The sequence below is a fragment of the Coregonus lavaretus genome (genome assembly GCF_964263955.1).
Source record: "Coregonus lavaretus genome assembly, chromosome: 28".
Lineage (NCBI taxonomy): Eukaryota > Metazoa > Chordata > Actinopteri > Salmoniformes > Salmonidae > Coregonus > Coregonus lavaretus.
In genome coordinates, this window is record NC_140015.1 from 19930766 (window position 1) to 19947278 (window position 16513).

The window sequence follows — 16513 nt, forward strand, 5'->3', positions numbered from 1 at the left end:
TGTCCATTATGTTGGCTTCGGCGCCAGAATCCACCAGAGCAGCCAGGGTGTGAGTTGAGTCAGAGAGGCGGAGGTGAACTTGCAGCAGGGGTTTGCGGTCGGAGGACTGGATGGTCATTGAACTCAACCGGACTCCCTCTATGCCCGGTGAGCTTCGGCCCTTTAAAGGGCAGGTTACCACACGATGTCCATCACCTCCACAATAGAGGCAGAGGTTTGAGGTGAAGCGGCGCTGGCGCTCTGCAGGAGTGAGAGAGGCTCGCCCAATCTCCATAGGCTCAGACTGATCAAGCTGACCTGGGTGAGTGGCAGTAGATGACAGGAGCCCAGTCGGATCTCTCCGAATGCCGGTAGTAGGTGGACCTTGGCGCCCCCTCTCACGACGACGGGTCTGTATCCTTCTGTCGATCCTGACAGTCAGTGCGATGGCTTCATCAAGAGTGGAAGGCAGTTCATGGGAGACCAACTCGTCCTTGATATAGTCAGCCAAACTATGGAAGAACGCGTCCACCAACGATGGTGTGTTCCAAGAACTTCGTCTAGCCAGGGTTCGGAAGTCGATGGAATGGTCTGCGACTGTACGTCTGCCTTGTCGAATACTGAACAGTTCACGAGACGCCTCTGCGGTGGGTGAATCCAGGTCAAACACCTTCAGCATCTCCTCAGCAAACAGGTCGAAGGTTGCACATGCGGGGGTTTGACGTTCGAACTCTGCTGTTCCCCAGAGTCGAGCTCGGCCCGTCAGGTGAGTGATGGCATACCCAACTTTAGCCCCCTCCGTGGCGAAGGTCCTTGGCTGCAAGGAGAACTGAAGTCGGCAGCTAGTCAGGAATGGCCGGACCTGGGTTGAATCGCCGTTGAACCGCTCGGGGTTTCCAATCTTGGGTTCCGGAGCAGCGGCTGCAATGACCGGGGCAGGTAACTCGGGGGCAGGGCTGGTGGGCAGACTGGCTGGGGTAAGGTTGGTGAGGAGTTGAATGATCATGGCGAGTTGTTGTTGCTGCTGCTGGAACTGCTGCTCATGCTCATCGGTTTCCATGTCGGGGAAAGTGTGCGCTGAGTCCATAATGGTCAGATCGTACTGTCACGGTTCAGACAGACGACCAGAGGACCACAATTGCGTCACACCAGAAAGTTTATTAAACTTAAGGGAAAAGGGAAGTAGGGAGTGAATGAAGGCTCCAGGGGTGACAGGGATCCCGTCCAATGTGCTGGGTCTGTGCCCCCCCCAGTGGCAGCGGTGCGTCCTATGAAGCCGGTGGTGGGTGGTCCAGAAGTCCTGGGGGGGGGAGACACAGACACAACAGGGCGGAATGAAACAAGGCAGCAGTACAGTTCAAGGGAAATCCAAAATACGTAGTAGCAAGGCAGAAGGCTGGTCAGAGTTACCGGGGTCGAAGAGTAGTCAGGAGTCGTAATGGCAGAAAGCAGGTCTGGTTTTCCTGGGGCAGAAGAGTATCCAAGAATCAGGCAGGTCCGGGGTCACAAAACAAGGGTGAGCCAGAAGCGCGAGCAAACAGGTTCCGGGTGTGAGCTTTGCAGACGATCTGACACCGGAGAGCTGAAAGACAGGGCCTTAAATACTGGGAGAGGTAGTGGGTAATGCAGCGCAGCTGGCAGAGTAATTAGAGCAGAGCAGAGCAGGGACAGGTGGAGCTAGTTAGGCTGAGTAGAGAGAGTGGTGAGCAGAGTGGAAGACAATTAAGGTGGTAACCCGGTGGAGTGAGAGGCCCATGACACTGAATATGAAGAAAAAACTACTAATGTGCTAGTGAGGGACAATGTGAATAGATTTTGGTTTGCGGATAAGAATAAAACTGAAAATTAAGGTTATATTTAAAGGGAAAACTGAGCCTCTGTCTGGAGTAATTAGGCGTATCCATTCAATAAAGGGGCACATTTCCCCCTAAACAATAGCTGTTGGATAAAATGTTATTTTTATATCTCCTGCTAAAGGCTTGTTTCTAAAAATGTCTCCCCACCATTCTATTTTTCAAAGTCTCTCTCTCTCTGTGTCTGTCTCGCTCTCTATTAACCTTATTAGGCGTATCTTCACCCATCATTCAGCCCAGCATCTCAGCAAGTCTGGCTTTGTGCGCTAGTCCCTCCCCTCTCTCCTCTTCCAGGTCTCTCTGCAACAGGATTCGAAGGAGAAGAAAAGGGAGGGGTCAGATACGGAGCTCGCGAGCGAGAAACAAAACGTGACTAGGCACCCAAAGAGTCCTGTTATGCAACTACTGACCTACTAACATACAATTGGAGACATTGAGAGAGTGAGGAAGAAATTGTAGCAAGTCCCCAACGTAACACGAGAAGCAGATTCAAAATAAGCGACACTGAATTCATGCTCAGATACAAGCACTAATCACAGAGCTCGCACTCTACGTGAAGGACGATCGCACATTTGAATTCGATAGACGTCGGAAATAGGAATTGTTGAACAGTAACGTGGCTTCTATATTAGGCTTCGCACTGTGGGCTTTTATTTACGCATACAAGGTAAGCATTTATTTTATATGGATTGCCTTTAAATGTCCCGTTGATTAATGTGTATAATGTTAATGATTTATTATTAGTGAAAACAATTCAATCCAATAGTCTAATAATACCAATTTCAATGTTACTTAGTGGCACTTCGATTAGACTTTTCATCATTTTTGTTTTGCATGACTTTCAAGTACACTGACACATTGTTGCAACAGTTTTGGCACAACGGGAAGTGTTTATAACGTTGGAGACGGACGTTGAACCATATGCATTTTCTGTCAAGACGAGGCGTTTCCCCTTCTTTAGTGGCAGAATGTATAGGGGGATGATAACGAGAAGGTTAGAAGTGGGAGCATGGAATTCCTTCAGAACAAGGAACGTTGGGTGTCAGGGGCCACAGAAAACACACATATTTGGAGTAGCTTCCCTAATTTTGTTTCCCCCCCCATCATTGTAGAGTTTTGAAAAGATTGAAAGATACAATAACTTGAAATAAGGTAAAAATATTATTCTTTGGATTAATTCCGCTATTCTTTAGTAAAAAAATTATGGACATTTATTTCAGCAACATAAATTAATAGAGATAATCTATTGTAAATATATTATATAAAGACAATTCAGTATATATTTATATATATATAATATTATTAAAATGTTAATTTAAATACTTGTGAGTTAAAAGGACACCGTTATGACACGAAACATGTCCCTTTGGGTTAGTCTATGAGTCCATGCGAGGCAACTGAAGAAAAAAAACCTGTCGGTTTCACCTGGACTCAGGAGTAGACGTAACATAGTAAATGTGAATCCGGGACACCTCAATTACTATGTTATGTTTAGTATGGTATGTATTCATTTGTGGATGGCCATCATCCATTTCGTATGATATGTTACGAATTCCAATTCATATGATATGTTACGAATTCCAATTTGTTGTGGCTAATGCTAACATTAGCTAAGTGGCTAACGTCAGCTAGCTAGGGGTTAGGGTTAAGGTTGGGGACAAGGTTAACATTAGGTTAAAGGGTTAAGGTTAGGGGAAGGGTAACTAACATGCTAAGTAGTTGAAAAGTATTGAAAGTAGTAAGTAATTGCAAAGTTGCTAATTGCTAAAATGCTAAAGTTGTCCATGATGAGATTCAAACATGCAACCTTTGGGTTGCTAGATGTTAGCGTCATACGCCCACCCATCCTTACTACTTTTGTTTTTGCCTTAAGTAACCTTCGGTCTTTGTAACCATACCAAACGTACCAAACGTAACATGTACTTATTCGAGTGTCCTTGATTTACGTTTACTATGTTACGTCTAGTCTTATCGGACCAGGCTGGTCTGAGGACACACTTGTAGTAAGTAGTTATTTGTGAAAGGTTATCGCGGGTGTTAGGCAACCCGTTAACCCTTCCCCTGCTCAGTGGGGCAAACTGAATCTAGAGCAAAGGCTACTGGAATATTGTGCTGTCCTACATCTCTGAAAACATTGTTTTGGATATGAATGATGAAATCTAAAGTATTGGCTGTTTCTGTAAGGTGAGCTGGATGGATATACTGGGTATGATTATTTCTGTCCTTATTTAGGCTACTGGGTCAAATGTGAGCCTATCTCAAAGTCGTGACAAGTTGTTGAAGTAGCCTATGGGTGGCGAATGCAATAGGGCAACAAGCTATGTATGAGCAGGAAACTTACATTTGCCTTGAATGACTTCCCCGGGGATCTGATTAAATATGCAAAAGGTACATTTATCAGAGACACAACAAAGAGTAGTGGTATGTTGAAGAGGGCAGAAAACTTGTGTTGTGACGTGGATATGTGCCTGCCCTGTAGCCTATTAGTTATATTGGGAAACAATTTTAGACAATGTAACCCTCTACAGCAACTATGTAACATGTGCATTATAGTCTACCATTCCTTATCAGCAACACTGTTGCGCACTGCATGTCCATCTCAATTTATAGCCTATGCAGATATTAGGCTACATGCATATCATAATTAATACTGCACACACTTGTTGTAAATTGTCTTAGAAAAGACCATCCTGCTCAGTCTGAATGTTGAAAGTACCCCCTCACTGCACGTGGGAATGATTGTGGAATGAGTGCCGCCGCCCGGTGCCCGCAGCTCATGCATTTGTTGTTTAGTGATGGCATGCGCACTTGTGTCTAGCCTACTGTAGGCTATAGCTGCTATAGGATTACTTTAGGTGCCGCGGTAAGGGTGTAGGCTATTGACGCTGTTAAGTTTTTATGAAAAGTCATACGGGAATTATATCTCACGAAAAGTTAATCAATACCATGTAGGTTAGAACATAGCCAATGGTATAGGTGTTCTATGCACAATGGGAAATTACGCAAAGCATTTGGTTATGCTTTCAATTTTTGTAGCACATTGCACTTTTAGATTAAGCTTAAGGCTCTAGAAGTTGTGCGGGTTGCATAATAAATAATTTAAGTAATTAAAACAGATTAGGCAGGGGAGATGATGCAATCAGCGGAAACCCATAGCCTCTATTGTGCTTTGCTGAGGAGGGCTAATTGGTTGGCGCATACCGTGGACCGCTATACCAGCTCCAAATGTAGGTCACATTAGTCATAACGGGGAGGGGGGATGTGCTGCAGAGCCCCTATAATACCAGAATAAAAACCTACCAAAATAAATCCTTGCTGGTTTAACAAAGACACCAACCCATTCATGCAGAACAGAAACACTGATGGGCAGCAGATAAACGCGCCTAATAAACAGTTCGGGTTTCCTTCATATCATAGTGATACACAATTAGAAACATATTCGTTTAGCCTTTTTTCAATTAACTTCAATCCTCACCTTTCTGTGCCACACCCCTTTTCGTAGGATTCAAGAACCCTTCCATACATTGCTTGTAATTGCAATGCATTGATCAGCTATTATATTCCTTATTGGATTAGTAGGCTATTGCCAAAAACATGGTAATAACATGGCTATAATTATCATGAGGATGAGATTACCTTTGTTTCACTAGAGCAGCTTACACAATGTCTTGTTTCACTCCTATTGTAGTTGATGGTAAACAATGTGGAGTGGGGTTTATCCTGACCCTCCTGACATTCTCAGGGTTTCCTGGCACAATGAAAGATAATGAAAGATAGAGTAGGTGCTTTGTTATTGTGCTTCTGTGGCTGGGAGGGAGAGGCAGAGAAGTAGGCCAAGGGAGCACATGTGACTGAGGAAACACACGGTCTGCACTAGGTCACTCTTTTTTTCCTTTTTAAGAGAGGCTGATATGGCTGTGTTTATGGAACAATGAGTTGGCTTGGAACTTCGCCTGCCTGTCCGAGAATTTTTACTTTTTCTTGGGAAGATAAACCCATTCCTGGAATTAGGATTGGACGATATTTGGGGAGACCTCTTCTACGATGTGCTACTCCAAATATCGCGATATATCGTCAATGTCAAATGTCACGATATTTTATTTAATCATATATCGTCCCAAACCTACTTGGAATTTGGGAAAAAGCCAGCCCTCCACGTGCCAGCCATTTGCATTCTTCCCCCCTGGGGGCAGTTCAGTTCCTCAGTCTCAGTGAAATATTGCACCCCGGTCTGGTGGCCTCCCCTTATTTTACACCTGCTCCAATTACTTTTAAGAGCTCAACAAAAACACGCTTTTGAGCACAAGCCCCACCAAATTTAGCTTTGTGTAGTTGTTTGGACCCAATAATTGTAAAATGGCAACTTTTAGATTCTCTTTGATCACTTCACAAATGTAACCAAGCCCTAGACAGTGTCCTGTGGTAGAATTACTTTATATTTATTAAATATAAAAAGGACGTGTGCTGATGTTAAACAGTGCTATCAGTAATGGATTCATACTCTGATGAGATGCAGCTTTTTGTTCAACTTTTATCATGAAATTGGACATAGAATTAATTATGATCTACCACAAGCGTAGGAGTGTTCCATTGAAATACAGAGCCTTGTAAGCATATTGGATGGGTGAAAAGGGCAGCAGTAGAAATTCTTACTACTTGACATTTGTTCTGGCAGGTCACACTACATTTTTCATAAAAACAGTACCCTGCGGTTAGTTATTTGATACACTATAATGAAGTGGATGGGTTTGAGGCTTAGTTAGATGTTTTGGATGGCACGCTGTGCTTGGGTGGGATTCACACTTATTATGATGGTCTATTCCTGTAGCTGTAGTGTGAGACTAAGAGCTTGTGATGCATTAATCAGCAAACACACCAGCTCCATTCATGTCTCCAGCTAATTCCAGCTGCCCGCAGAGGAGATGAGCAGCTTAGTTTTTTAAAAGTCAATCCGTTTGCGCAGAGGGAGTGTGTTGTTCGATGAGGAGGGATTGATGTTGACAGGATTAGTTGCCCCCTTTTTTTATTTTGTTGCCATGGGTGATATGTTGTTAACGCTGGTACAGTATCCAGTTTCTTTACATCCTGCGAGGTGCTATCATCTGAGCTCATTTTTCCCTTTCTTTTGTCTATCTTCTCTCAATCTCTTTGTCCCTCTCTCTGTGCATCTTTCACCTCTATAAATAGAGTACTCTCTAATTCTCTGTCTCTCTCTCCCTGCCTCACCCGTGGTTCCACTGACCTATATTCCAGCGTGCCGTGTAGGCACTAGTCAGAGCCAGTGTTTACTGAGTGGTCCCTGGTTTCTGTGGTCTTTCCACTCTTTCCCTCCTGCCACACAGCCACACGCAAATGGCTCATGGGAATGATGACCTTAAAGTACTGCATTTAGCAGTGAATGAACCCAGGCCCTGTCTCAACCGTTTTTCCAGGCATAATCGTAGCCTGTATCTCTATTTAGTCTCTACTGCATCATGGGACCCAAACAACCCATACCTAGATGGCTTGTCATCATTTTGTGGGAAGCAAAACATTTTGAATGGAAGAACTATGGGTGTAATATCCCATCTAGATTTGTGCTCGTTTTGTTGCTGAATTGTGCATGGAAAGAAACATTGGTGTTGAACCCACATTTTTAAAAGTGTAGAGCAGTTGGTAGTTACGTAATATTGCCCCAGACTCCTGGGAGATTATAAACTGGGTGGTTCGAGCCCTGAATGCTGATTGGCTGTCAGGCGTGGTATATCAGACCAAATACCACGGGTATGACAAAACATTTAATTTTACTGCTCTAATTACGTTGGTAACCAGTTTATAATCGCAATAAGGCACCTCAGGGGTTTGTGGGATATGGCCAATATATTTAGCTCATTACCAGGAGGGTCCCTGCTGAGCAGGTTCCCAGACACTTGATAGTTATGAGGCTGACCACCCTGGTGTCATAATTCAAGAGAGCTTGGCACATTCTCCAGCCCCCTCCTTCCTGAGACTTGACCTATATTCATTAATTAACCCCCCACCTCCTCATCCGCCCTTACCTTAAAATCCTCTGCCCTCTCCACCTCTTTTCCTTGGCGGGGAACCTTTGTCTGTCTTCATTCACCGCCAGGAACTGGTTGTCCAAATATAATGTGTTCTTTACGGTTATTACAATTATAGTAAATTCTCAAATTCATGATGATTTCTATGTAAACGTAGTGGGCTGTTTCTTAATCTGGTTGTTTTGGAATCTTTGTTCCTGACCTAGAATTCTAAAACAGAATGAGGGGAAGCCCACACCCACTGCACCTGGGTGATTCACTGTTTTGGCTCTTAAAATACATCTGCCTGAAATACTATCTAGAGCAGCAATGAAATAAGTCAATAATGGCTGTTTAAAGCCTACAAATTCAATGTCCAATCATTCCATGTGTTCGAATGATGTAATTTCGGGTAGTGTTACTGTTTTTGAATTTACATGGTAATCATGTGCTCTCGACTTGGTTGCCAGACATGCAGTTATGATTACAAATGCGGAGGAATAATGTCACAAATAGCAAATGTGTAATGTCTTACTCAGAAAAAGATAGTAACTCAGAAACTACTATACTGGCATCATGTTTATTACACCATGCAAGTCAACATCAACATGCAGGGCTAAAGGCGTCCGCATGCTTACCATCTTAAACAGTTAGGAAGAGTTTGTGCATACATTTTGTGTAAGGGTACAGGTTTTTTCGGCTGTTCAGGCACACACATTTTGTTCTCATGGCAAGCCGAAGTCGGTAGCTGAAGTCTACGCCCCTCCATTGATCAACAGTAGGGATTCTTCAATAAAGTCTTTGTTGTCATTCAACGAGAGATTAATCATTTTCATGCACATTTTCTCATTGAGAAATACTGCACCAAACATCTCAGTTAGATGTAAAATTGCGCGACTAAGATCTCTGCAAAAAAGTCATAATTAAATTACAGATTTCTTGATTTATCTTAGATTAATTCTGACTATTTTGAGGAAGTGTATACTGCCTACGGCGTCTCAAAATGGACAAACAGTACTATTGCCGCTTTTCTTCTAGTTTTCCAAACGAAGGTATTTTAAGGGAGTATGCAAGCACACTCATTCAGTTCGCCTAGCCGAATTTGGCTAGGCACCAGCCGAACTGAAGCATGCTGACGCCTTAATGGTAAGGGGTCAAGGACCACAGACAGAGAAGCTCAATAGAAGGGCCATGAGGTCAGACAGTGGTTACTAGGGTCTAGTGAATATTCACTGGTTGCCAGGGGTAACAATTCAGTCAAAGCCAGACATGCAGAACATAGCAGGAGGATGTGAAAGCAGGAGGATGTGAGAAGGAGCGTATTGTTAATTATCCCTCAAAATTATTTGATCACCAGGCATGCCAAAATCGAAAATGGACTTCATTAACAATGACATAAAGAAGATATTATTCCTTCAAAATCTGAATGCATAGCGGTCGACAGCAGTCCACAAGGATTAAGAGTTTTGCCTTTTCTTTCTTTGTCTCCTCAGCCTTTCATCTTGCAACCTACTGGAGAAGGAGAGGCAGCGCCCCTCCCAAGAGACTGACAAGCCGAGATGGACTGAGTGACCTACATCCTGCAACACGCCTGGAGCAGTAGGGCACATCTCTGTCTGCTCAGCACAGCACTCTCGCAAAAAGTTTGAAAAACAAACAGGGAAAAGAAGGTCAGAGAATCATTCAGCGAAGCTCGTCACATTCCCCACTCCAGGAATTATTTTATTTTCTCTCTCTACAAGGCGGCTTTGACCCACTTTTCTGGGAGAAAGCTGAAGAGACTTGCCTAGAGAAAGGCGGAACATACATTGGATAAATGAGGGTAATTAACGCAGAGTTCCACCTTTTCTTGATCTTCTTGGCCAACGTAGACACTTGAACTATAAGTTCATTCATTCAGTGACATATAGCTGAATCCCACCGTTTCTTATCACCCCATTCCTTGAGTTTCTTTTCCAGTGGTTGTAGCAATATTCCAAACTGGCCTCCACTGAGCAACAATGGAAAGCCTGAATTCACAACTCCAATCAGCAAGCTCAGAAAATAACCTGGACAACCTAGAGACCTACTCTAACTACGAAGAGTCTCTCCCATCGCCCCTAGGAACCCCCTCTCGCCAGGGGCGTCTCGTCAAGCCCAAGCCCAGCATGAGTTGCAGACGCAAGCGTGAGTTCATCTCTGATGAAAAGAAGGATGCCTCCTACTGGGAGAAGCGCCGTAAGAACAACGAGGCGGCCAAACGCTCCAGGGAGAAGCGCCGACTGAACGACATGGTATTGGAGAACCGCGTCATGGTGCTGAATGATGAGAACTGCCGCCTGAAGACGGAGCTGCTGCAGCTGAAGCTGCGCTTTGGCCTTATCAGCACTGCCTCCTACATGGAGAAGAGCCAGCAGCTCACTAGTGGAGTCAACAATGGAGGCAATGCGGGATCCTCCACATCCTCCTCCAACTACTACTCCAGCGGCTACTCCAGCAGCTCCCAGGTGATGATGAACTCTGACTCCTCTGAGACTGAGCAGTCAGGCAGCGGGGGGGGACATAGTTTACTGGTGACGTACTCCCCGCATGGGTCCCTCTCAGACATGTCAGACAGGTCCTCCCGGGACAGCCCAGAGCCTACGGTCTACGAGATCAAGCAGGAGGAAAGCAGCCTGGAGATGGACATTGGAAGCAGCATGTTCAACGTCCACCATAGCCTGTCCTCCACACATCACCAGGAGGAGATGGCGTCGGTCTACCGCAGCCAACAGCACCACTCCCACTCCTACCACCACCGGGAGAGCATCACCAGCCAGACCAGTCAGGCCCCTCCACCCACCCAACAGAGGAGTGTCATCCTCTACCGCTCCAGTAGTGCCTCCTACCCTGTGGAGAGCCAAAGGCAGCAGGACATGGATCAACAGACAGCCCAACAGCAGAGTGCTCAGGCCAGCCGTCTGGCCCAGGCTCGAGTGTGCCACACAGAGAGCTCAGAGAGACTGGCAGAGGTGACCAAGCAGATGGAGAGGAAGACGTTAGACTCCCCTCCGTACCACTACTCAGACTGCCACAGCGAGGCAGGAGAGAGGCAGGTGTACAGAGCTCTGCAACAGGAGCAAAAGACCCAGAGGGGCCTCACTCCAGACATCCTCCAAAAACAGGAGGCCATCACGTCCCACAACCAGGCTAGTCACTGCTACCTCAGCGCCCAGGACGAGGAGCCCCCCATACTGACCTATGAGGGCGGGGCCAGGAATGAGGGGTACTACCAGGAACACTCAACCTCAGGCAAAGACACCTCCTCTAGTGACAATGACCCCCGCAGCTCTGACAAGGAGGCCTCCACGGACGACGAGTCCCCGTCCTCCTCCATCTCTGACACTGGGAGCTACCTCCAGCACCTGTGTGTCTCACACCAGCCAGGGTCCCCTATGCCCTCCCCTCAGGGCTCCTCCCAATGCCAAAACGGGGATGCCCAGGCAGAGGTTAAGGGCACTGCCCTGCCCCACAAACTGCGTCTCAAACACAAAGCCATGAGTTCCCAGCAGGACTCTCCACCCACCCCTCCTCCTTCCTCTATCCTACCCCTTCCCCAGCACCCTTACCTGGCCCTCACGCAGCAGCAGAGCGGCAAAGAGAGGGAGAGTGAGAGCCAGCCCCCCACAGGGTTCTGTAAGCAGCAGTCCTCAGCTGAGTCAAGGAAGGAGAGTGGGAAAAAAGAGGAGTCAAGCGGACGCCGTAACAACAGACGAGACTAAGTGCCTCTAGAACACTTGAGGGTAACACAAACTTGTTGAGGTTCCTTACATTGTGAGGTGTCTCTGATGCTGCCTTTGAACGAAATACGCTCTTTCCCTTTCCCATCCTCAGTCTCAATCCACTATCATCCCTTTACCTCCATCTACACCTCCCTCACCTTCAAGCCCTGGGACTAAAAAGCTGTACTTGCTAAATAAAGCTCAAAACAGGATTTCTGGGTGAACTGTATTATATTTGTATATATTGTATAGACTTTTCAATTTTTGCATCTTCTCCATAATTACAGAAGGACTTTTGTTTATAAATGAGAGGAGGGATGAAACTCTTTCATATCATTTTTCAACAAGATTAATTTTAAATCGTCAAACCACAGTTGGTCGTTTCAAATGAGAAGATAAGTTGACCATTATTGGAACTATACCTGCACATCTGGCTTTAGACAAACATAGCAGCAACGTTCTGGGAACATTCCCTTGACCAAAGAAGTTCCATCCCTCTTCCCTAACCCTACCTCTACCAATCTATATTTTCCCTTCCCATCTCCATGATCTCACACAGCCCATCCATTATCTTTATTTTTCAAGCACTTGGTTTGTATATTACTGTTATATATAAATATACCAATAATTTATACATATATTTTTTCTAACAAAACAAACAAGAAAATGCAAAAAATGCGACAAACTCTTGAGGCAAGAAAGGATTTGGACGTTATCATCCTGTTTTTGTCAGAATTACTGTACAGTCACATTGTGTCTACTGTTGCAAACACCACTTAAATTAAAAAGCCTTTAATGTAATCACTTGTTAACTCTGTTTACAGAAACATGGCCAATAGCTTTTAATGCAGCTTGCCTGTTATTACTGTAGATCTTTAAGATCTTAGACAGCATTCAATCAAAGTCGATCTGAGACAGAACTAGGCTACTGGCCTAAAGTTTAGCAGTATCAACAGTCTAGACTTCCACTGTTCCCATCTCTTAGCCCGATGTATTGATTCATATGCCCACCACTGCAGAAAAGCCCATAGGAACATAGACTAAAATATGAATCTGTAGAAAGATATAAAAGCTGAAGTTATAACCGTAAAGTGGGGACATATAGGGGTGGGAGTTCTTTTAAATATAGTAATATAATCTAAATGATATCTGTATGATATTTTAACCCTGAGTGAGGCCACCTAGTCTCCTCAGCAAATCTACACACTACACAATGCACTGAGCTCAGAACCTCAAGCTGAAGTCCTATTTGAAATGTTGTGGTCTGACCTGACTGCCCTAGAGACACAGAGTTAAACCCAGATACTAGCTAATTGGATCTCTGAAACAGAGGCTAATTTACTATATTACACAAATAGTCCATGACATTAGAAAAACCTGGTTTAGAATTAATCAGAGCTATTCCAAGTAAGTTTAGTAAAAACCAAGGACAATCTCTACTTTGTTAATGAAATTGGGATTTCCCCTTTTTCCAATGTGCCTCTGTAGTGTAATACATGGGGCATCCACCCCCGGCCTTTGTTTTCCTCGTATTGGGTGATAATGAGAAGCCTGCACTGTACCACACAGTTTTATAAAGTATATGTTTAGCTTTTTTGGCACTTGTGTATAAATGTAAAGCTTTCCCTCTCTCGGACAACACTGTAATGTTAATTTCATAGTTTTTTTTATTTTCTGACAAGTGTTGTTGTGTTATTATCTTATTGTGTCTTTCTCCTATTGACTGTGATGATGTATTTGCCCCGTACCCCATCCTCCTTTTTTTCAATGTGTATTAATCAGTGATGCTTGTGTTTTTGCTGATGGTTTTATGAAAAAGATACAGAAAAGGACAAAAAAGATGCAGACGAGACTTGTGTGGTGTTTAGCAGTAGGTAGTGTCTAGGTCATCACCACCCCTTCTTTCTGCCATGGCTGTGTATGGAGACACTAATATTCATCATGGAAGATGGATGCATTTCAAGATTGAAAACAATAAAAAGGATGTTGAATCTCTCGACATATCGTTACAAATATCTGATCTTTCTCTTCTTTCTTTACTCTGACACTAGTAAAACTCTTGTCTATGGGGATTACACACAGTTCATGATGGATATGTTTGAAAATCAGCTGTGCATATGCCAGATAACTACAGGGAAGTTTCAGTCACTTGATGCTGAATACACAGTGATTCATGGGTTAGTTATTACACCGCAAAAATAATAATAACAACCATATGCTAGCTAACGTAATAAACAAACTATCATTTACACTAGAGCAGCTGCTGACAAACAACATTATTCTATGGTCATTTGAATCACCGCCTACTAATTGAACACAGCTACAAAGCAGAGCCACGAGTTACAATGATTAGACAGACACAATTTAAATCAAGGCAACACACAACTGATTGTAACCACAGGCATGTTGAACAGAGACTGAGTCCTCCTCTCTTTTAGCTGGTGTGGGGACACCCTGTTTCCAGTCCTCACAAATAGCTTGGGTACAGTCACTCCCTAGGCTCCTTACTTTCCTGGCACACTGGATTCATTTTAAATGAGAGGAGCTTTGGAGTGACATACTGACACACATTTTCTAGACAGAACGCCTGTCTGACCTCCCTGATGTAACAGTGGCCTAGTTCTTCCTTCTGCTAACTCTCTATAAGCACGCGGACCGACACACGCAGGGCAGAGATGTACCCCACGACCACACTAAACACACAAAAGCCCTCAGATATAAGCGCATGCACATACACATACACCTACAGATTATTACCCCCACCCCCCACGGAACGGAAGACCTCTCTTATGGCCCAGTCCACTTTATAAACGCCTCATTCAACCTGACACAAACCACTTTACCCAGACGGAAAACTGGACAAGCTTCCTCTCCTTCTCTAAGCCCAGTGCTAACATACCTCACAGCCTATTCTCATAGGCTCTCACTCAGCAAGCATGTCCATGGCTCTTTGACCTACAAAGTAAGGGCAGAAACAGTCAGTCCCTGCTGCCAACTCTCCAGGCCCAAGTTCAGTGTCACAGCAGATCTGTCATGAGAAGAATACATGGGGCTGTAAATCAAGGCAGAGCCCAATGGGGCAGTGTCTGTTTATCATCCCATCTTCTCCCCCGCCCCCTGCCCTCCCAAACACACAAAAATGGGGTTATGTTCATAACACAAGGACAAAGGGGGAGTAACCTGGACTAAGCCTGCAAACAAAGCAGCTATTTGAGGGCTGACACCACAATGCCCTTCACAAACAAACATTTATACATTTAAGTCATTTAGCAGACACTCTTATCCAGAGCGACAGTTAGTGAGTGCATAGATTTTTCATACTGGCCCCCCGTGGGAATCGAACCCACAACCCTGGCGTTGCAAGCGCCATGCTCTACCAACTGAGCTACACGGGCCCCAAACGCACCTCACACAAATTATTTTTGCCTTGCGTTCAGCCCATGCTTGGTCTGGGTGGTGCGGCTGATGTCCCCCTGCAATAGTTGTCTTTGGACCCATGGGACAGGAGCAAGGTGACATTTCCTGACAACTGCAGCACTCGTCTACTGGATTCAGCTGTGTTTCCCCTTTTCCTGATTTGATTGGAGCAAGGTTAGGAGAAAAGTAGGTGAACGTGAGAGGGAGTTGAACGAAAGGTTGTGGATGGCATGAGGAGAGGAAAGGAGGAGGGAGGGAGGAGAGAGGTGGGGGCTGGAGGAGACTGGATGTGCGTGTCACAAAACGGTTCCTGCAGAATAGACCTCCTGGCAAACAGCACAAACAAGGCTCTCAGGTTACCTGGCTGTCCCTCCCAGCCTGGGGAAGAGGGTCAGTGGAGCAGCCAGCGAGGGAGGGGGCCACAGGATTACACATGCCTGGCTCATGTCCAGTGTGACACACTGCAACCTTTTCACACATTTCTGGGGTAGCTTGCAGACACCTCAGGGTTTCACAACAGGGGCAAGTCAAAGTCAGGTATTACTGTTATAGAGTGGAATTCCCCCAGCTTCTACAGCACGCAACACCTGAACCACACACTACGGTTGTGAAAGATTATGATACTTACAGTACAAATGGACCTACTCGTTTGATGAAAGACTGATGTATTCCATGGTTAATTAGGGTTTTTTCAGTGTGTTATCTGATTAAAAATATAAGGAAACTACAGGTATTGAACTTGAGTCCAAACCACCACTTAACCCCTGCTCAGTTGTGGTAAACAGTAACTACAACCCTGATTCAAAACCACCCATTGCCATCAGGTCCTACCATGCACACACACACACACACACACCTGTGCGCGCACACACACAGACAGTTCAAGAGGCATGACCCAAAAGGGGCGATTTCTAGTATGGCTGTTATCATACACGGTTGACAGTGATGTAATAAACATCACTATTAAATAAACATAGAATAATACAAATCTCTGTTTTGAAAACAGTCCTCAAAAAGGTTACATGGCTCATGCTCTAATATCCTGGTATTGTTTGCCTCTAGGCATCGAATCAAAAGAGCATTGGAATTGAATGGAAAGATTCAAAACATTCCTTGTAATAGACATAAATCTAATTGTACAAAAAACGTGAGTAGGTGGGAGGCAGGGGGAGAGAGAGGAGGAGGGGGGGGGGGAATGAGGGGCTGTGTGTCCCATTAAACTCTATTACATAAACGTAACATAACAGCCCTCTAACTGGTCCAAAGCGGCTGAGTGAATACACCTGGGGAGTGGCCCATCTCAAGGTCCACTTCTGCCCCCCTCCATGCCTGCGTTCAGACCCACTCCTCTCTCCAGTCACAACCCAACCTCCAACCACAAGCGTCACTTACATAGGTGTGTCTATTGACGTGATATAAGGAGGAGTGTCGTAATGTAAATAAGATAAACGATATGGTTTATACACTGAGTATACAAAACATTAAGAACAGTTCTTTCCAAGAC

General features: G+C 44.8%; 1 protein-coding gene across 1 annotated transcript; it reads left to right on the plus strand.

The window, feature by feature from the left end:
• Positions 1–2293: 2293 nt before the first annotated feature.
• Positions 2294–13596, plus strand: LOC311104008 (uncharacterized protein). The gene is made up of 2 exons (XM_084145653.1): positions 2294–2499; positions 9346–13596. The coding sequence occupies exon 2, from the start codon at positions 9853–9855 to the stop codon at positions 11590–11592; it is 1740 nt and encodes a 579-aa protein (XP_084001779.1). The 5' UTR covers positions 2294–2499; positions 9346–9852; the 3' UTR covers positions 11593–13596.
• Positions 13597–16513: the final 2917 nt, after the last annotated feature.

Bases quoted from the DNA above. Each gene is read 5' to 3' on its own strand.
- LOC311104008 (XM_084145653.1), top strand. From the start codon at position 9,853: ATGGAAAGCCTGAATTCACAACTCCAATCAGCAAGCTCAGAAAATAAC.